This window comes from Dasypus novemcinctus, chromosome 21, assembly GCF_030445035.2.
Source record: "Dasypus novemcinctus isolate mDasNov1 chromosome 21, mDasNov1.1.hap2, whole genome shotgun sequence".
Lineage (NCBI taxonomy): Eukaryota > Metazoa > Chordata > Mammalia > Cingulata > Dasypodidae > Dasypus > Dasypus novemcinctus.
Genome location: NC_080693.1, coordinates 67387044 through 67409564, shown reverse-complemented (window position 1 = coordinate 67409564; position 22521 = coordinate 67387044). Strand labels below are relative to the sequence as shown.

Here is a 22521-nt window from a genome sequence, read left to right as displayed (position 1 = left end):
TTAGATAGAAACCATACAAAAGATGAAAAAACTCAGCTCAGAACTAAATGAAATGGAAGGTATATATACAAAGTTAAGTTACCTTTGGGGCACCTATCAAAGAGACTTACTTGGAGTAGAAGAAATGCTATACAGTATGAGTAATGGGGAAAAAAACAAAACTGAACTTGCCAGAACAGTTCTTTCTTTAATTGGAACTGACATCATGAACTGCCCAGGCTCCAAAGACAAGGGCATTATGTCTCCAAATCTGACCCATCCTCCAGGACTGCGTGGCCAGGGCTCTTTCATTCCCACACCTACCTAGGAAATCTAAAGTCAGATGCTATTAGGTCTCCTTGGCTCCTACCAAATTATCTAACTTTATAAAATTAAAATCACTTATGGGACCCAAGAAAAGCCACCAACCTTATCTCCTAAAAGTTAAGACATACCTGGCTTGAGGTCATAGTGTATGATGGGAGGTTTTATTTCATTTAGGTACTTTAAAGCATTCACAATCTGCATGATAATGGATCGGGCCTCTTTCTCGGACATTAATTTGTGCTGTTTCAGGTAGAAATCCAGATCATTTCCCTCACAGTATTCTAATACTGTACAAAACCTAAAGAAATAAACCAACATGTAACCATGGGATAAGAACAAACAGATTAAGACTATCTAAGCCAGTTCTAATAAGAACTTTAGAAAATTAGCTTTTCACTCTTTTCCTCTTTCTTTCTTCACATACACTCTTCTATTCTTTATTCAATATTAGCTAACAGAGTGGATGACAGGATAAAAATGCTTGCTCTCTCAGTGAAGAGCCTCCATACCCTCCATGGTGGAATCTGTTGTGCAGAAGTTCACCCATGCCCTATCTCTTTATGAATGCAGACTAAGAATACTGACAAGGACTATAAAGAATCCTATTTTCCTGGAAGGGTCTTCTTCACACACCCATACCACACATTCATTTTTAATCAAGTATATTGTGAGCATTGGTTTGTATGATACTACAAGGATGAACACATGACACTTTGCATTTGTTAAAGCCTATAAAACTGTACTGTACAACATATAAGTCATTAATATAAACTATAGCCTTTAGTTAGGAGAAAATGCTTCAATATTGGTTCATCAATTGTTACAAATGTACTACAATTAATATCAGATGTTAACAGGGGAATCTGAGTGTATGCACGGGGCAGGGGGCCTGTTGAGGGGGTAATATGGGAATCCCCTATACTTTTTTCTTAAACTCCCCCGCCCTGAGATGGCTCCCTCGTCTGCTTGCGCATCGCATCTACTCACTGTCTACTCATCTTCTTTAGGAGGCACTGGAAACCGACTCCAGGACCTCCCGTGTAGTAGGAAGGTACCCAACCACTTGAGCCACATCTGCTCCCTGCTCATTGTGTCAGCTTGCTGTGCTAGCTTATCTTCTGTAGGAGGCACCAGGAACCAAACCTGGGACCTCCCATGTGGGAGGCAGGTGCCCAACTGCTTAAGCCACATCCACTCCCAATCCCCTATACTTCTGATGCAACTTTTTTGTAATCTAAAACTTCTCTAAAAATAAATCTTATTATTTAAAAAAACAATTCTCACTGGAAACAGCACTTTATACAACGCTGAGTGTTGGCAGTGAGAAAGAATCTAGGGTTTGCCAGATCATGAGAACTGACTGTATACTGAGTCTCCTGACAGTGTGGCATAATACTACCCTAGAGTTTCTCTTTGCCAGACACAGGATGTAAAGTTTTTAAAAATATACTACTTGTGGTCCTAACAAATGTGGTATTACACAGAAGTATTTTTGTTTTTTTCCCTTCAATTGTGTGAATATACCATGAGACTCAGATTTAAATCTACCATTCATGGTATACAATTCATATCATTCAAGGCATTAAGGGACATGTGTCTGTTTTCCAAGGCAGTTATAGACTGAAGTAAGATCTCCTGAACTGTCTGAATATCCCAGAGAGAGGAACAGCTTTTAAAGTATTCTATGTTGTAACAATGTGGGTATATCCATCAGGGACTGGCCAGAAAATAAAATACCACCTAAGTATTTAAAACAGAGAAGCTTCATTTAGGCAACTGATCACACAGATGATGGAAGAGCTTAGAAGACAAATGGGCCAGGGAGGCACTCCTGTGATCATCTAGAGTAGGAAGTCATTAGCATCCTAAGGCTAGAGAGACACAGGGAGGAGGGGATTATGCAACCAGAACCCAAGGACCAGGATCACCAGTGGAAAAGCAGAGCTACAGTAGAAAGAGGCAGAGAAATACCTTGGTTTCTCTTGCCCCTCCTCACCAATCTCTGCCTCCCACTGGCTGAACCTAGTTGGATGCCAACTGACACAGGAGCCTGTTCAACAAAGCCTACAAGGGTCAACCCATCTAAGATGCAGAGCAGGAAAAGCGTGAAGAACAGAGCTGAGCACGAAGAGACTCAGACGCTTGGCAATTTAGGGCCTCAAAAAAAACACAGATTATCAATTTGGATACACACAGTACTATGGAATCCCCAAAATGAACAACAGCTTAGGCTTCTTATTGTTGTCATGTAGGCAACATGCAGTTTATGTGACAACATCCTATGAAACATACCAAGGCATGTTAGTGTCATATTTGAGAATAAGTGTCTAAAATTTATACATTCTCTTATCTGAGACATTGAAATTGGAGGTACAGATTCTTATGCTCAGTAGAATGATTCTCTGACCCAAATGCAAGCTGAAAATAAAATCCCACTTTTCATATTGAAACAACTCCCAGAAGACTTTCTAAAATGATCTGACTTATTTTTGGTGAAAATTCACCATACACATAATAGAAAGAACAAAGTAAACAATGTAAGAATAGCACAATAACAATTTCTCAAAATACTTAAAAGTGTGTATATAATTCAAAACTGCAGATAATCTCAGTTACTACATTTATCTTTGAAATAATGTTTGTTCTTAAATTTCAGAGTGAAGGTCTACCTAATATTTAAGGAATTTACTCAGAGAAAAACAGTGAAGCCACACTGTGGCAGTCTGTCCAGGAGTTAGGAAGCCCTCTGTTTCCCCAAACTGCCCTCTGACTACATCTTTCTGAATCCCACTCCATGCTACACACACACAGTTGTGCCTGGTACAAGGACCTCCCTACAAAAAAAGGAAAATCCCCGAGTGGATGCAAGAGGGCATAGTTCATGTTTCTAAAGGGAATTTATGGTCTCCTTTTGGGGTCATTTCTAAATGTGGGGCAGTTTTCTGTGTACAATTGCTGAGAGAGCTGCTAGATGGAACAAGCCAAACTCCTAGAACCATCCTGGGACGCTAAGGGGGTATATTCTCCTAACTTAGTTCAGACTCTTACAGAGAAAACATTTGCAAATGCTGGAATAGTTCTACACTCCTAGATAAACCCAGAGCCATGGAGCTTCCCAGTACCACGTAATAACTTGCGACAATCACCAAGACGACCAAATATTTTAGACAAGTCATTTAACCTCTCTGGTCTTCAAATCTCCACCTATAAAATGAGAAAGCCAGACTCTGAGTGCCCCTCCAACTCTTAACATTCTACGTGCCTATAATCCCATATCTTAACACGCAGCACTGGGCTCTGCCCTCATGCCACATTCATTCCTTTGTTCTAGGGTAGGATAAAATCACATTGCTGGTACTTTAAGAAAGACCTGTTACAGCTGGAGGATAATACTGGGAATGTACAACAAGTTTGGAAGTAGATGAGGATTGTGGTTAATAATACAAATATAAGAATGTTCTACTACAGGATGTTAAGAATGTGGTGATACATGGGGAAAATATAACTAATATAATTTATGGACTATAGCCAGCAACAAAATTAAAATTTTTGGCTTTTTAAAAAAGTCTTTTTAGTTTGTTTCATTTTTCTTTCAAAATTGTAATGTTTTTGTAGCAAAAGCAAAGTTGGTACTATATTAATTCTAAATGTAAAAAAAAGAATATGGGGTTTGGTTTTGTGAGATAGGAATAAAATTAAGCATGCTTTTTCTCTTCATTTTTTTTCACTAATGAGGAAACCTTGACTATGTCATTTAACTAATCTGTGTTCATCTGTATATCTTTCTGAACACTAAAGGAACATCAAAGTTAGAAGTTGGAAGTAGATGAGATAAAGGTAACTGAAAAAGAACTTTTTAGGAGTAAGGTTTCCATAAGTTGTTGAGCTGCGTTTTTCTGCTCTTTATTTTTGTGAATCTGAAATAAAGTTGTTTAAAAAAAAAAAAAAGACCTGTTAGTGTTCACCAGAGTTTCCAGGGTGGGGTAGGGCCAGAGACTCCCCCTTTAAAGTCTACACTCACTGGTCAGTTCAATGCTGGCACCAATATGGTATGTATGTCCCAAAAGCTGTTTATTAAATTTTCAGGAATTTTATGAGTTGGTTATTCTGCTCTTGGTAGCTTGAAATTGGCCATTATATCATGGAAATTGGCAAATGTCTCTCTCTCCTCACCCAGGCAGTTGTTAAACATTTACCAAGACCTAAGTGCATATATCCTTTGGTTAAGAGATGGCTGGTTGGCCCAAATGTGAATTTGCATAGTCACTGGCCCATATATTAACATATTATTTGGTATCCTCAGAGGGTACTTCCTGGACTGAGATTTACTCTATTCTATGAACAGTGTACTCCATGAACAGTCAACACACTACAAGAAAAGAATACAAGTTAAATGGCATAGCACTTACGAGTCAGTGTCCAGTGAAAAGTAATCATACAGTTTAACTATTCTGGGATGATCCAGTTCTTTATGAATCCGATATTCCCTACATGCATGCCTGTAAACAAAATGGAAAATTAACAAGGTATTTTGGCCTGCCTTTTCAAACTCTTCAAGGAATACTCCTCAATATTTTCTCATTTCTCCACTGTTTCCACCTGCTTGTTCCATTCAGATTCATCTGTCCCTTTCTGATTTTTCCCCTCATTCTATTTTCTCTGTTAGTACCTACACAGTTGCTGAGAAAATAGTAGGTACTCAAATATTTGTTGAATGGATAACAACCTTTTATCCCTTTCATGTTCATTCTATGACATCACACCTCTTTAATATTTGTACCCAAATAACAGAGATGTAAAAATTACAAAGAAAGTCTTTTCTCTCCTTTAAAGCCGATATTTCATATTTGTTAATGCTTATATTCTGGTAACATAAAGGGAATCAATTTTAGCATGTAAACTCCTTGGGTAAAGAACTATCTGCTATGTAAGTCAATTAGCAGTAATTTATATTTATTTTTAAACCTTACCTCCATACAAAAAGCACTTAACGTACCACGAGCTTTTCCTTGTTCTAAGAAAATGTGAAATTGATAGAAAATTTGAAATCAAGGAAACCCCAGTTTTCTCAGGATGGAGAATTTAAATGTATGTATTAGAACTTTTTCTCCCCTCTTAGCTCTTTCCACTCTAAAATCATTTGTTAAGATTAGGAACAAAAATACATTATGGAATCTGACATTTTTACACAGTATGTTTAAAAATAATAATAGAATATTTATATGATTGCCAGTAATTTTTAAGTGTTTAAATTTAAAAACGAAGCACAGGAAACTATTACTATTACATAATCTAGCACCATTTAATTTGGGGCATGTTTTCCTAAGAGTTAGAAATCAGAAATTTTATTAGGGGCACAAAATAGCCAAAGTCATCTTGAAAAAGAAGAATGAAGTTGGAAGACTTCACTTCCCAATCTTAAAACTCAGTACAGAGCTACAGTAATCAAAACAGCATGATAATAGCACAAGAACAGGCATACACGCAACGGAATTTAACAGAGTTCAGAAATAAACTCTCGTATCTAGGGCCAACTGATTTTTTTACAACAGTACCAAATCCTCTCAAATGGGAAACATAGTCTCTTCAACAAACAGTGCTGTGAAAACTGGATATCCATAAGCAAAAGAATGAAGATGGACCCCTACTTCATACCATATACAAAAATCAACTAAAAAATAAATCAAAGACCTGAATATAAGAATCAGAACTATAAAACTCCTAGAAAAAAATACAGGGAAGCATCTTCAGGACCTTGTGTTAGGCAATGGTTTTCTTTTTATTGTTTTTTTTTTTTCATCTTTCTTTTTTTTTAAGATACATAGATCACACAAAATGTTACATTAAAAAGTATAAGATGGGAAGCAGACTTGGCCCAGCGGTTAGGGCGCCCGCCTACCACATGGGAGGCCCACGGTTCAAACCACGGGCCTCCTTGACCCGTGTGGAGCTGGCCCATGCGCAGTGCTGATGCACACAAGGAGTGCCGTGCCATACAGTGTGTCCCTGCTAGGGGAGCCCCACGCGCAAGGAGTGCACCCCATAAGGAGAGCCACCTAGCACAAAAGGAAGCTCAGCCTGCCCAGGAATGGCGCCGCACACATGGAGAGCTGACACAACAAGATGACGCAACAAAAAGAAACAAGAGATTCACGTGCCGCTGACAACAACAGAAGCGGACAAAGAAGATGACGCAGCAAACAGACACAGAGAACAGACAACTGGGGTGGGCGGAGGGGAGAGAAATAAATAAATCTTAAAAAAACCAAAAAATTTTTTAAAAAAAGGTAAAAGAGGTTCCCATATGCCCCACTCCTCACACCCTCCACTCCTCCCACATTGACAATTTTCATTAGTGTGGTACATTCATTGCATTTGATGAGTACATTTTGGAGCATTGCTACACAGCATGGATTACTGTTTACACTGTAGTTTACACTCTCTCCTAGTCCATTCAGTGGGTTATGGCAGAATATATAATGTCCTGCATCTATTCTTGCAATATCATTCAGGACAACTTCAAGTCCTAAAAAATGCCCCAATATCACACCTCTTTTTCCCTCTCCCTGCCTTCAACAACTCCTGTGGCTACTGTCTCCACATCAATGATATAATTTCTTCCATTCCTAGAGTCACAATAATTCTATAGTAGAATATCGGTAAGTCCATTCTAATCCATATTTTATTCCTCCATCCTGTGGACCCTGGGATGGTGATGTCTACTCCACCTCTCAATCAAGGGGGGCTTAGATCCCACATGGCTGATGGATGGAATTCTTCTGCTTGCAGCTGTAGACTTTCTTGGTTTCCCTGGTGTGGTGGTTGACCATCCTCACCTCCCTCTTAACTGACCTGGGTAAGTCCAATGAACCGAAGAGTAGCTGTTGCAACTCTGCTGAGGCTCAGGGCCCAGGTGGCACACAGACATTCCAGAAATTCAAGTTTCCTGGGCATACACCAACCCCAGTGCTAACCACAGTTTCAGTAAAAGTGACAGAAGAGGCATGCACAGAGAGGTCACATATCTGAATCCAACGCTGTCACACTCAGGAGCACAAATCCCAAAGTAGGGCCCACTGGCAAGGCACTGAACTCCAGAGTCATTTGTCATGACCACAGGAGCTGGGTGTCTCTGTAGCCCTCAGGAGCACCTCTACCTGAGGTTGTATTTACTTTGGCTGTCTCTGAGATCCTGATGATATGCATAAGCATGACCCCTCTGATGACCTCCCGACTAATTTTGAAATCTCTTAGCCATATAAACTCATTTGTCTTTACCATTTCCCCCTTTTATTAAAGGTCTTTTTCTAGTTGCATCACCAGCTGGTGCTTGGTAGTAATCCCTTGATGCCAGGGAGGCTCATCAGTGGGAGTCATGTTCCATGCTAGGAGAAAGCAATAGTCTCTTAGACTTTATACCCAAAGCACAAGCAACAAAAGGAAAATAGATAAATGGGATCTCATCAAAATTTAAAGCTTTTGTGCATCAAAGCTTTATCATAAAAGTAAAAAGACAACCTACAGAATGGGATAAAATAGTTGGAAACCATATATTTGGTAAGGGCTTAATATCCAGGATATATAAAGAAATCTTACAACTCTACAACAACAAAAAAAACAAGCAACTAAATTTTTGAATGGGCAAAATACTTAAATGAACATTTCTCTGAAGAAGATATACAAATGGCCAAAAAAGCACATGAACAGATACTCAACATCATTAGCCATTAAGGAAATGCAAATCATAACCATGAAATAACATTTCACATTCATTTGAATGGCTATTATTAAACACACAGACACAGAAAATTGCAAGTGTTGGGGAGGTTGTGGAGAAACAGGAAGACTCACACATTGTTGATAGAAAAGTAAAATGATGTAGCCACTGTGGAAGACAGTTCCGTGGTTCCCCCACAAAGTTAAATACAGGATTACCATATAACCTGGCAATCCCATTTCCAGGTACATATTCAAAAGAACTGAACAGGGACACGAACAGATATTTGCACACCAATGTTCACAGCAACAAAATTCACAATTGCCAAAGATGGGAGCAAACCAAGTAACAGATGAATGAATAATAAAAATGTGTTATGAACATATAATGGAATATTATTTAGCCATAAAAAATGAATGAATTTCTCATACATGATGCAACATGGATGAACCTTAAAGATATCATGTTGAGTAATGCAAAAGGACAAATATATAATCACTGATATGAAATAATTGTAATAAACTCAGAGTCAGAATCTAGAATACAGGTTACCAGGATCTAGCCTGGGGGTAGGCAATGGGTAGTTAATGCTAAAAATTGTACAGAGTTTCTATTTGTGTTGATTCTAAAGTTTTGATAATGGATGGTGGTGATGGCAGCACAACATTATTAAACTAATTAACAGCACTGAGTTATATATGTGAATATGTGTTAAAGGGGAAATTTTAGGTTGTTTAAATGTTACTAGAATAAATACTTAAAAAACAAACAATCCACAACACAATGCATAACTCAGTGAACCCTACTGCAAATAATGGATTATAGTTAATAGTACAATTATAAAATGTTCTTTCATGAATTTTAACAAATGCGCCACACTAATGCAAGGTATTAATAATGGTGTGTGTGTGTGTGTGTGTGTAATACGGGAACTCTATTTTCTGCATGATTTTTCTGTAAACTAGAACTTCTCTAACTAGAAAAAAAAAAAAAGGAAAAAGAAAAAAATTTTCCAAAGAAAATTAAGTAAAACTTAAAAAGTAATGTTTTGTGTGGGAGCAGGTGTGGATCAAGTGGTTGAGTTCCCACCTCCCACAGGAACAGATCCCGGTGCCTCCTTAAAAAAAATAAATAAGCAAACAAACAAACAAAAAAACAAAAAAGGCAAAACAAATGAAAAAAAATCAACTCAGGGAAGCCGATGTGGCTCAGTGGCTGAGCACAGACTTCCCACATACAAGGTCCTTTGTGCAATACCCAGTCCCCAGTACCTTAAAAAAAAAAAAAAAAGCAATGCTTTTTGAATTGGTATACTCTATCCAGCATGTCAAAAAGTCACAGAAAGGGGAAGTGGACTTGGTCCAATGGATAAGAGCGTCCACCTACCACATGGGAGGTCCGCGGTTCAAACCCCGGGCCTCCTTGACCCATGTGGAGGTGGCCCATGTGCGGTGCTGATGCGCACAAAGACTGCCGTGCCACGCAGGGGTGTCTCCCGTGTAGGGGAGCCCCACGTGCAAGGAGTGTGCCCCACGTGCAAGGAGTATGCCCTATAAGGAGAGCTGTCCAGTGCGAAAGAAAGTACAGCCTGCCCAAGAATGGCTCTGCACACACGGAGAGCTGACACAAGAGGACGCAACAAAAAGAAACACAGATTACCGGTGCAACTGATAAGGATAGAAGCAGTCACAGAAGAACACACAGCAAATGGACACAGAGAGCAGACAACTGCGGGGGAGGGGGGGACAGAGAAAAAAATCTTTGGAAAAAAAATCACGCCCATACTCGACTAAAGAAAAGCTGAGAAAAAAATTAAGGAAAGGGGGAGGAATAGGAATCTAAGATACATTTCCCCGCAATGTAAGAATTTAATTAACTTTAGTTTTCAAGCTGTCATTTTTGGCAGTTCGCATTCCTTCTGATGCTTCATTTTATCATCCTTGATTTTCCGATAAGGAAAGACTTGCCTCACAATGGCAGAGGTGAGGTAGCATACACACTACACTGGGAACCAAGAAACCTAGCTTAGTCGTAGCTCTGTGAACCACCTCTGTGGACCTAAGTTTGGACATCACCAAAATAAGGAACAACACTGGACTGTGTTCCTTGGAGATGGTCACCTCTGGAGCCCCTGAGAAAATGTTGAGAAAATTTAGCTTTAACCCAAGCCCCCATTCCATCAAAGATGCTCCATACTTGTCTTTATATATATATATATATATACACAGCAAGATTCTATGTAATTATTTTATTGGGTAAAATAAAGGTGCTGTTGTTTAAAAAAAAGTTTGAAAACCTATGAACTAAACACAATTAACTGTTCAAGTCATTTCTTACTCTAGCATGCTGTAAATCTATAGTTCTGTGCCTTTTGCTTCAACTTCTTGATTTTGTGCACATCAAAGTCAAGACTAATTTTTCTGTCAAGATACGGAAAACTAAACAAACTAAAAAAGGTAAAAATTAAGAATCAAAGAAGTGTCACGCAAAGTCCTTGCCCCCAAGGGAATTTGCTGAGTGCCACTGAAAGCATTCCCACAATATCAAGCTCTAAGTGTGCTTCTTGTACTCGTCAGGCAAGTCATTGGCTGTGCCATATCCCTCACATGTTCAACTTTGAACTTAGCACCCAAGGTATTAATGAATTGTAACTGGAGGTTTAAATTAGAAACTGAAGAAACTTATCCCCAATGTGCTTTTCTTTTACTCTCTTATAAGTGGATATATAGTTAGATTTTCAAAATACTTACTTTTATCTTAGAAAGTTAGAAAAGAGTATCTTATAGGAACATACTAATTTAGGAGCAATTATTTCTGTGGATAGTTTTAACTGAAATTTTTCTTACTGCAGAGATTTTATATGTTATTTCTGAGAGTTAAAGAAACCTAGCAGTATTTATTAATGCTTTCATAACCCAAACATAAAAGTTTATTTTTGTTTGTTTCTAACAGCAGGAAAAAAGAGAGAAAGAAGGGCAAAACAGATGTCAAATTTTAACAAGAACAACCACCTTTTCTTTCCTTCAAGTATTTCCTTGTTTTTTACTAAAGGTCTTGAGTTCAGATGGGGCTACAAAATCATCCCCATAAATGGCAAAAATACTGTGCAAGGTGAATAATAGCAGTATTTTCATATTTTATGATGTTACCACAACACTGAAGTGCATTAATTTTTAATTTTAATACTGAATTTTTAAAGCACTCACTTAAATCTGTTATATGCTTGATAAATGCCTCCATTAAATTCAAAGGAGTTAATGACAATTTTGCCAATTCACCGTTATCTGTAGCCTGAAATTCATCAGTATGATTTCAGATGATTTAGTAAGTAAGCAAAATACAACCATCTTACAAAGAAAAGTGGAGGTACATAAGAATGTCCCCCAAAGCATGAATGGAAGTCATGAGAATTCCTTCCCTCCCTGTCACCAGTGTCTATCAACTGCCCAGGTGGTGCAGAGAAGGTGGTCAGGTGCCACGATTCCCACTGGTGATGATCCAACAGTTAAGAAGCAACACTAGCAGCCTAGATGAAGCTCAGAAAAATGGGGCAGCCCCCTTCACCTGTTCCACGACTCCGTCTTGTAGAAAAATGTGAGAAAGACACCCGAATCTGCACTCACCAGGACCCATGAGGACCCAAATTACTTTCCAATTATCCTGAGAAGGTACCCAGCCCTGGCATCAACCCCTCTGTTTCAAAAGGGTAGGGTGAGCAGAACGCCCATCTGAAGTTACTGTAATATACAACAATAGAGTTCTCCTTAAGGTCAGTCTAAAACCTGAACACAGACAATTTATATATAAATCCTAGCAAAGGGACTGTTTTCTCAAGGTTGGCCAAAGTTGGTCCCTGGTAGAGTTTAAGAAGAGTGCCCTGTCCCAAAAACCCTTTTAGGTACTCAATACAATAGGGACATTTCTCATTTATAACTAGTCATAACAACATAGTTTCCTTCTCTGAACTGCTCTTGGCATTCAGTGCTGCATGCCAACTGTCTCTGCACATCAAGTGACTGGAATGGGCTTATAAAAGTGTCACTGCTCCACAGAAGCATCTGCACTGCACCTGCCTGTCATGTAAGGTATGCACAGAGTACACGCACAAACCACACACCATCCCTTTTCTTTCCTCTGCTTAAGTCCCATTTCTCCTTTTTTCCCCCTCCCCCTCTCCCTGCCCTGCTGTTTTTGCTGTCTGGTTCCATGTGCTGTGTGATCTTCTCTATCTATTCTCTTTTTGTCTTTTCTTCTCGTTTTTCTCCTGTAGGATTCAGAAGGATTTGATCCTGGGGACCTCTGATGTGGAAAGAGGTTCCCTGTCACTTGCGCCACCTCAGTTCCTAGTCTCTGCTGTGCTTTACCCTGGCTCTCCCCTGCTTGTCTTTCTTTTGTTGCATCATCATCTTGCTGTGTGACTCACTTGCGCAGGCAGTGGTTCACTATGTGGGCACTCAGCTCACCATGCAGGCACTCAGCTTGCTGCACAAGCAGGCCTTCCTTCTCTTTTTCTTTTTTACCAGGAGGCTCCAGAGATCAAATCTGGGTCCTCCCATATGGTAGGCAGAAGCCCTATCACTTGAGCCACATCTGCTTCCCCCCATTTCTCTTAATGCCACAAAACCTCCTCTCCAGTGCTGAATGCCACTGCCAATCTGTACAGAACAGGAAGAGTTCCTGGGTCCCTGATGAACAATAGGTATAAAGTAACAATTGCCTTGGTCAATGCCCCAATAACTGGCTAATGATATAGAAATGCTTTATTTTCTCTTTGAGATTTAGAAGACAACTAAAAGATTACTTCAAAGTTTACTGCTCTTTTCCCTCCAAAGTTTAATTTATACTTTTTTTAAAAAGTTGGATTTACAGAAAGGAGGTGAATTGTTTCTATCAAAAAGGGGCTTAGGGAATGGATGTAGCTCAAGTAGTTGAGAGCCTACTTCCCATGTACAAAGTTCCAGGTTCTATCCCCAGTACCTCCAAAAACAAACAAACAAATGGAAAAAAAAAACAACTCTCATTGGGAGCACCTGTAGCTCAGTGGCTCAGCGCCTGCTTCCCATGTATAAGATCCTGGGTTCAGTCCCCAGTACCTCCTGAAAAAAGGGGATGGGCTTGTCTCCTCTTTTTAGAGCTAGGATGTATTTAATCCACTACTTCTACCTACTCAAAAAGAAAAATTAAACCCAGTAGGGAATCTATTAGCAAATTAAGCCTACATGGCCTTGAAAGCAAATGAGCCATGAACTTCAATGTTCTGAAGCTCAAGGGGAAACAAACAAAACCTAACACTAGTGGAACAATGAAATTCATAGCTACACATGAAATGAGGATACAGGCTAAAGAAACCACCCCCTGACCCCCAACCCTGACCCAGTGCAGATGAGGCTGCTGCGGGTGGCATTCTGAAGAGAAACAAGCACTGAAGTGAAGTAGACACTAAAGATGGAATTTTTGAGACAAATAAGTTGTGACTAGATAGGAGAGCATAGCACTGAGGTGCTAACAAGTATAAGGAGTGCCACTTATTGTCTCCTTCAGTAATAATGTCAAAACAGAAAGAGCCAGAGTCACATCTCAAGGACCCTAGATAACTTAAGGATACTCTTGGGTGATTCTCTACAGACAAGCAACAGTGATTTCTGAGGCTTAACCTGTTACTGTTTTGGATCAATGAATGGAAGGGGAGGTTAAGAGCAAGGGTTGTGGATTAAGGAGAAGTCTAGGTTCAGATTCCAGCTCAGGCACTTTTAAAATTTTTTTTTAAAGGTACCAGGGTCAGGACCTTGTATGTGGGAAGATGGTGCTCAACCACTGAGGCACATTGCCTCCCTTGAGTTGTTTTTTTTGTTTGTTTGTTTGCTTGTTGTTGTTTTGTTTTTAAGAGGCATTGGGGAACGAACCCAGGACTTCCTATTGGGAAGTGGGTGATCAACCGCTTGAGCCACATCTGCTCCCCTTAGTCACTTCTTAACTGTTATCAAACTCTGGAAGTAGCAGTTTCTTCATCAGTAAGATGGAGAATACACTCATTCTCCTAAAGCTGTTTTGATACTTAAATGAAACAACAAAAATGCATGTCAAACTCCTAGTATAGTGCCCAGAGCATTCTAAACACTTACACTACAATCATTATTATTATTACTAAATTTTGAAAAACCAGACACTCCAGTATCACTTACTTGTGGTAATTCTCCTTTTTCTCATCTCTCCAGTTTTTATTTAACTGGTGAATTTTCACAGCTACGTATCTTTGCTCTGTTAGATCAAATGCCTATAAAGAAAAGGAATAAGTTATATTCTGGATAAATTCTAACTAGAATTATAGGCACTGGCTTGAAGCTTCAATTTAACAGGTCAGCATAATCTATACACTGTTAAATAAAAACGGCAGCAGACAACAGCACATGACATACTTGTTTCCATTCTACAACCATCTTCTTGAAACTTGTGAGCAGATAATTTAAAAGTCTCCAGACACACTGGCACCAAGGAGTTTAGAAAATAAAAACAAGCATACACCACGAACAGAAGGCCCACATCTTAACAGTCATTTCCAAACAATTCTCTTTCTAGACATCATGATCTACCCTCATCTGAGACCTTTTTTCATTAGGTTGTCTCTCATGCCTTGGCTGATAGGACTTTACAGAATTCAGCAGTAAGTCCCACTACTTTCATAATGTAGGGGAACACATACTGTCTGCCAGGCTATACAGTATGCCTTGAAGAAATAACCTCTCAGTAAGTATCTCTTTGGTATGACTGTTCAGAAAATAACCTTAGGGTTTATTATATTATGTTTACCAAAACAAAAACAAAAAACAGCCCTGCCTTTAGTCCCATTTCCCAACCTATGGAGTGTAAATGAAAAGCAGGTTTTATTTCAATGGTGTCTGATATTAGTTGCACAAGTCACTTCTCCAGCACTGTCCAGAGAAACATGCTCATCCCTCAGAGACCACAGCTGCTGGCAAGTCCAGCATCAGCTAGGTAGTGCTATATCATGATGTGAAAGAGGAGGTAACAAATGATTTTTGTTTTTTTTTTAAGGTACCAGGGACTGGGGATTAAACTCTGGGCCTCATATGAAGGAAGCCAGCACTCTACCAAGAGCCATATCCCACATCGGCTTCCTTGAGTTGGTGTTTTCGTTTGTTTGACTTGTTTTGTCCTTGCCTTCTCAGGAGGCATCAAGAACTGAATGCAGGACCTCCCATGTGGGAGGCGGGAGCCCAACATTCACTCCCCAGATGGCTTTTTGAGAAAGCTGGGTGTAAACCATAATTTGATAGTCTTATTGTAATATAATAGGAAATTCCTCCATACAAAAGAATTGATTGAGGAGCTCCTTTAGAATGCAAATAGTTTTTCTTAGTTTTGTAAATTCAGATGTAATTGTAGATTTTCTAGGTAGAAAAACCTTTGGCTCGACTGTCTATTACAACTAGTATAGAGTACAACAAGAAACTCTGTAGATACAGAGGCCATAGGCCTGAAGATATCTTACTACTTTAGTTCCAGTAACATTACCATACAATGCCAATTTCCACAGATGTATGAACAGTGAAGGCATTTGGCACAGGACATACAGACCATGAACACTAATGATTATTAGTCTCCATTTCTTTTAAAATGAAACCTACCTCTAAGAAAGGGCTGCAAGTAAGACAGGGCTGTTCATAAAATGGACAAACTTCTGATTAATACTAACTTTAAACCAGTATTTTTTAAAGTATAAAAACCATTTAATTCAGGTACAATATTTTATTTCACAAAAATGGAAGTTTTTTGAGCTATTTTTCTTAGAAAACCTGAGTCTACCTACAGGCATCCATACTATCATGACTTTAAAGGAGAGTAGCATTTCAAGCTGTTAAAAAAAAAAACACACATTAAAAATCACCTAATTTGTAGGCACACTAACGATATTGCAAGTATTACCTCCAAATACTACACTGTGACATTTAAGTCCAAGACAATATGGATTTTAAGACCCAACACTGACTTAAGAGGGCTTTTGGAGAATGGAGAACATCAAAAGAACTAAATTAAATGTACTCATCATTCTAAGAAGCATCTAGATTTCAGAAATGTTGAAACATTTCAAGAAGTACACTAGAAAAAATAGGATATCAGTAACCAGTACAATTGGAAGCACAAAGAACCTATTTTGATGATTTTGAAATAGAGAAACAGAACTAGTTTCTACTGTTTTTATCCTAAATGAGAACTAATTATTTACTTATTTAACTTAATTATTTAAGATTTCCCATATATAAATTCATATGAACAAAATATAAATCACATCAGTGAAGGCTGCATCTTAGAAGAGGAAATTACCACACCTGCACACTGAAGACCATTTAATGAATCAATTCTCCATTTGTCAGGCTTACCCCCAGGGGCTGGAAACATCAAGAGAAATTGTGGACAAGGCAGAAAGTGCTGAATCATAATAAAAATCACCTAGAAATAACTACTGTTTTTTCTTCCTTTTATCTATAATTACTTATTTCTCAAAATTGGAAACGGTAAAATATTGTATCCAGCTTAAGCAACTTGTTTATTAGAAGCAGTTCTCACAATGATATAAGTTCATAAAAGTTTTAAATTTTGACCACTAGCTATCGACCCACAGTTATTGCTATTCAAAATGTTCCCAAGCTGGTAATAACCAATAATTTAACCCTTAGTCTTTGCATAATGATCCAGTTTATCATACTTACCTTGTAAACTTCACTGAAACCTCCTCTACCCAAAAGATGTAACAACAAATATCTGTCATTTAGCGTTGGGTGATCTTTAAATCTGTGGAAACAGGCAATATGCAATGTCCTGAGGTCAAGGATTACAGTCCTCCATAACTGCAAAACCCCCAGAATACCTAACACATTATACATGATTACTCAATGTTATTACAGATATTTTGATAATCAATGCCAATATAGCAATTATAAGCATAAATTAAGTTATATAGTTCAAAGAGGCAGCATAATTACACTAAACAGTATTCACTGTGGAGCCATTGAGACAAAGGAGCTGGTCTCAGGATAGCCATGATTAGCCTTGTGCCCTTTCCTGACTCCCCTTCCTTTTTACCCTGCTATAAAGTAAGGAGAGTAGACTAAGTTAGATCAGTAATTTTCAAACTGTGCTGTTTGGCTTCTCTAAACCATTCAAGGGCTACAAGCTCCCACCATTCCAAAACTACAACATAGGGAAATTCCAAGGTATTTTACATTGCCTTAAAAATGGATTTGGTCCTTCTCAGAGTGGATGTACATCACTATTGCAGGTGATGGGAATGTGGAGAAGCATGAGAAAAATACAATTGGTATGACCTATAGACTGTGGCTAACAACAATACTGTAATATTCTTGCATCAATGCCAGAGATTTACTGTGTTGATAATGGGGGAATATGGAAAGTGTGCCTAATGTATGCTATGGACCATGGTTGGTGGTACTTGTCTGATATTATCTCAAAATCTGTAAAAAAATGTTTCACCATGGTGTGGTGTGTTGGTGAAGGAGCGTCGTATGGAAATTCTACACATGTGCATGATTTTTTAAGTTCATAACTTCTTTAATAAAAATATATTAAAAACAATAGGGTTGGGGAAAAAATACACCAAATGTAAGTTGTGGACTACAGTTAGTAGATATAATATTTTGATGATATCTTTCATAATTTATAAAAAATGTTTCACAAAACATAAGATATTGGTGGTGGGGTGATTATGGGACCCCTGTATGATGTTATGCATGCTTATTTTGTAAGTTCACAATTTTTACTATACACATTGTTTCTGTATGTTCATGTATAAATGATATATTTCAGTAAAATTTAAAAATAAATAATTTTTTAAAAGTAATTTGGTTATAAAGTGAGTCACATGTTCTACATGCATTCTGATTTCCCTCTCTAAAAAAAGTCTGATATGACTGTTTTCCTCATATGGAATTCTACCTTGTGTCCTGACAATTTGGCAAGAAATAAAAGATTCTGGCAAAAACAATTTAAAGTATTTCTATTTATTTTCTGATTTTAATGAAGCCCACAATTCATGATGAAATTATATTTTGATTTTAAGAAAGTGTGGTACATGTGGAGAGATGACACTACCACATGCATGGCTGGCTCAGGAGTTACAGATCTAAGTTTGGCTCTTTGGTTGGTCACACTAGTTAAGGGTCCCAGTCAGATTAATTTCTCTAAACCTGTTTTCAGATCCATGTATTGAAGATGACCTACCCCACTAGATTATCATGAGGATTATATCAGAGAACATAAGCACACACAGCACTGTGCCTGACACATAGAGGGTGGTAAGTAAACTGTCACTGATCGGGCCTACTACTTTATAGACAAGTTCATGGCTACTCTGGGCAAGCAAAAATATATAAAACAAAAAAAAAACCACAAACCATGTTTCAGAGCCAGAAAAAAGATCACTAATAGAAATGATTTACCACTGCAATCTACTTTCCCATTTCAATCTCTTAAATGATTCATGAACAATGGCTGGTATTTATGGTATTTATCTACAATTAATATGCTGAACTTAAGAGTCTTGCTTAAAATTTCAATACAGGAATGGCCCTTAAAGGTCATTCAGAAACCAGGTATCCTCTCAACACAATCCTCTTTCCACATCACCACACTGCCACCTATGCTTCAATTTATTAAAGCTCTGTAAGTAAATCTGAATATATAGTGTATCCCAACCATTAAGAGCTGCAAAACTATATTGTTTTAGTCACCCATGTACTATAGTGCATGTACATACAAATATAAATAAATTTAATACATTTATTAAAACTAAAACAAATCAAAAAAGTAAAAAAACATTACAAAAAACACAAAAGAAAAACAATAAAAACAAAAAAATAAAAGCTAGAGCAAATCATAATTGTGTTCATAAAATTGTATTATACTCTACAAGATAGCTAACTACACTGTGGAATCATTTCACAAATTAATATTAAAGAAAAACATCATTCAAGACCATTTAATTCATGTCAGACAGTATTCAACAATTTCCATCCCAACATACCCCCAAGTTGCTTACTGTGAATTATCTTCATTATGTATCCTTTTCAGTTCCCTGATATGTAGATTTCTAACCCTTTCTAACCTTTCCAGCTCTGCCTGGATCTCTGCTTCCTCCTAAAGCCAAAAAGAAAGGAAAAGACAGCTCAGAACACAGTGAACGTTACCTTTTCAGAGTCTTATTTCAAAAACAACAGCAAACATTTTACTTATAAAAAGCTAAAGGAGAAACTGTGCAAGGACAACAGGATTTTTTTAAAAGAGCTAGCATTTTAATCATAAAAATCAACCTCTTCTCAAATAATAAATAAAATTCAAACCAAACCAGAGTGCCCTGCTCTCTATACCCACTCACTCCCCAGACATTAACCACTGCTAAATTTCTTGTATAAGTTTTTAGAGATGTTTTGTGGATATACACACATGTCCACAAACATATTTTAAAATAACATAATAAACCAAATTAAAAACACAGACAAAAATGAAATCAATTTTTACAAATAACCAGCTCTCTTCCATAAGTTTGGGTTAACATTTGGTACCTTAAGTTCCCATAAAAACAATTTTTGATGATCCAGTGGGGGAGGGGGAATGAAAACCAAAATGCAAGATCAAAAAAGGAACAGCAGTTTATTAAGTGCTTACTGATTACTATTTGCACAACAGCTTTCTCCAAAAATGCTGAATTTAAGAGATGAGCTATCTACATTTAATACATCTAGGGAAGCGGATGTGGCTCAACTGATAGAGCGTTGCCTACCATACAGGAGGTCCAAAGTTCGAACTCAGGGACTCCTGGCTTGTGTGGTGAACGTTACCCACATGCAGTGCTACCGCGCACAAGGAGTGCCATGCCACGCCGGGGTGTCCCCTTCACAGGGGAGCCCCATGTGCAAGGAGTGCACCCTGCAAGGAGAGCCGCCCCACGCAAAAAAAGTGTAGCCCACCTAGGCGTGGCGCCGCACACATGGAGAGCTGACGCAGCAAGATGACACAACAAAGAGACACAGATTCCCGGTGCCGCCAAGAATGCAAGCAGATATGGAAGAACACACAGCGAATGGATACAAGAGAGAAGACAACGGAGGGAAGGCGAGAGAAATAAATAAAATAAATCTTTGGAAAAAAAAAAACATCCGGTGAGCGTCATCAATAACAAATTCTATGTAGAGGCCTCTGTGTTAGAATATGGTTAGCACTAGACCTTCTCAACTAGTTTAGCAAAGAAATAAGAGCTGCTATGTGATTTTTTTAAATTACAAGAATTTTAACATCAATTTCAGAACCATTTGATTTTGTTTTATATTTAATTTTTACTTATAAGAATAAAGCCTTACGAAATACGTTATGATGTATACAGAGTTATCTACCGATAGCTTTCAAATGGGGGAAAAGTACTCTCATTGGATGGTTGGAATTGACTCAAATGTAAAGGCATGAATTCCACCATGAGAATACAAGAAGTGACAGTGAAATGAGCTACTCAAGATTTCTGCAGCTATGTGAAATTACTCTTACATTTGCTTAAATGACCAAACAGCTTCAAAGCCAAATGTAAAAAGAATGAGGGGATGCATGCAAGGCATTTAGGGTATTCCAGGTACACGGAAAATATTCAACTTCAATAAAGGTTACAGCCAATGTAAAATTAAACAACAACAACAAAACAAATGCAAACTAAAAATTGCATTTTCCAGATGGATTTTCTTATTGTACTTACCTTTTTAAGATGACCTAATCTGAGTTTGAAAATTTCTTCTTGTTCATGGTATTCTGCTAATGTTAACCTGGAAAATAATGGTAGAAATTTCCATAAATACTTGAAATCATAGTACATCTATCTGAAGAGAAATGCCAAATCATGGTATAAGATATATTCAATCTCTTAGTTAATATGACTAAAAGATAGGTTATCTTGCAGTCCCTTCTAACAGCCAAGAGAAAACTTTGGTGATTTATCAGATGTGCCATGAAGCAAGAACTTCAAAGCCAGAAGTCTAATTTGTAAAAAATGAGAAAAAGAAATGAGCCATGTTCTTACATTATTCATGAAATGAGTTTTGAACCATACGTTACTCAAGATGAAAACCCATTAGGAGAGGTTAACTAAAAATTACATGTCTAAAAAGTTTTTAAAAGGGTTTAACGATAAGGCAAAGGATTTGGTTATTCTTCATAAACTGTAGACCCTGGTCCTACAATGACATGGAGAATAATGACATAGTACAAAGAGTCCAGGATTTGGAGTTTGAGGACAAGAGTTCAAGGCAGAACTTAGCTACTAACCACGTAACCTTGGGCAAGCAACTTTAACCGCTTCATCTGTTTCCTTAAAAATGCAGTAGTAGTACTATCTATCTGACAAAGGTATTGTGACTATTAAATAAGCAAGTGAACAAAATCTATAACATACTATTATTTAGAAACAATTCTAAAAGAGCTGACTTAATAGGTAATTACTTGCTTCATATTTTACCTACCCCAAATTTCATCCTTATATGTCAAGCACAAGCATGTAAGAAATAATCTTTATTTTAAAGATTTTTTCCCTTTCCCTCCCCTTCCCCTGTCCTGCTGTTTTTGCTGTGTACATTCGCTGTGTGATCTCCTGTGTCTATTTCTCTTTTTTGTCTTCTCTTCTCATTTTTCTCCTCTAGGATTCAGAGCGATTCAATCCTGGGGACCTCTGTGGAGAGCAGTTCCCTGTCAATTTTACCACCTCAGTTCCTGGTCCCTGCTATTCTTCACTTTGACTCTCCCTTTCATTTCTCTTTTGTTGCATCATCATTTCATTTTGCTGCATGATTCACTTGTGCAGGCAATGGCTTACCACATAGGCACTCGGCTTGTTGCTCGGGCACTGGCTCACCACGTGGGCACTCACGTGGGCACTTGGCTCACTGCATGTGCCCTCAGCTTACCACGTGGGCTCTGGTTAGCCACGTGGGCATGCTTTCCCTTCTTTTTCACCAGGAGGTCCCAGGGATCGAACCCACCTCCCACATCGTAGGCAGAGACCTTCTCACTTGAGTCACATCCACTTCCCAGAAATAATCTTACTCCTTTATCAAATATTCTCTTCACATTATAGAAGCACACATATACACTTCAAAGTTTCAGATCATACTTTTTAGATATATTCTAAATAGCAAGAGGAAGAAAAAGTTACCCTATCAACTAGGAAGGGCTACAGAATGGAGCCTTTGAGGGCTGACTCAAAAATAAAAAATAAAAATAAAAGAAGAAACATACCCACTAGGGTTGTTTCAGCTGCAGAAATACTTATACCCTTCTAATAAAGAAATTAATGACAAGAAGTACAAAAAGAAAAAGAAAAGAAAAGAAATACTTATACCCATTAGTCCATTTCATGCCAGTGAAAAAGGGAGAAATAAAATATAGCTAAAAATTCTCTCTGCCTGAAGCAAGTTCAATACGAAGAC

General features: G+C 38.0%; 1 protein-coding gene across 13 annotated transcripts in view; it reads right to left on the bottom strand.

Moving 5' to 3' along the window:
• Positions 1–22521, bottom strand: part of TLK2 (tousled like kinase 2) — a 140532-nt gene that overhangs the window by 13325 nt on the left and 104686 nt on the right. For all 13 annotated transcript variants that reach the window (XM_071210725.1, XM_071210726.1, XM_023584672.3 and 10 more), the window contains 6 exons: positions 20799–20865; positions 19098–19195; positions 16753–16834; positions 14206–14297; positions 4716–4805; positions 435–604 (listed from right to left, as the gene is read on the bottom strand). In XM_071210725.1, coding sequence (XP_071066826.1) covers positions 435–604; positions 4716–4805; positions 14206–14297; positions 16753–16834; positions 19098–19195; positions 20799–20865 — 599 coding nt within the window. The remainder of the gene's footprint in view (positions 1–434; positions 605–4715; positions 4806–14205; positions 14298–16752; positions 16835–19097; positions 19196–20798; positions 20866–22521) is intronic.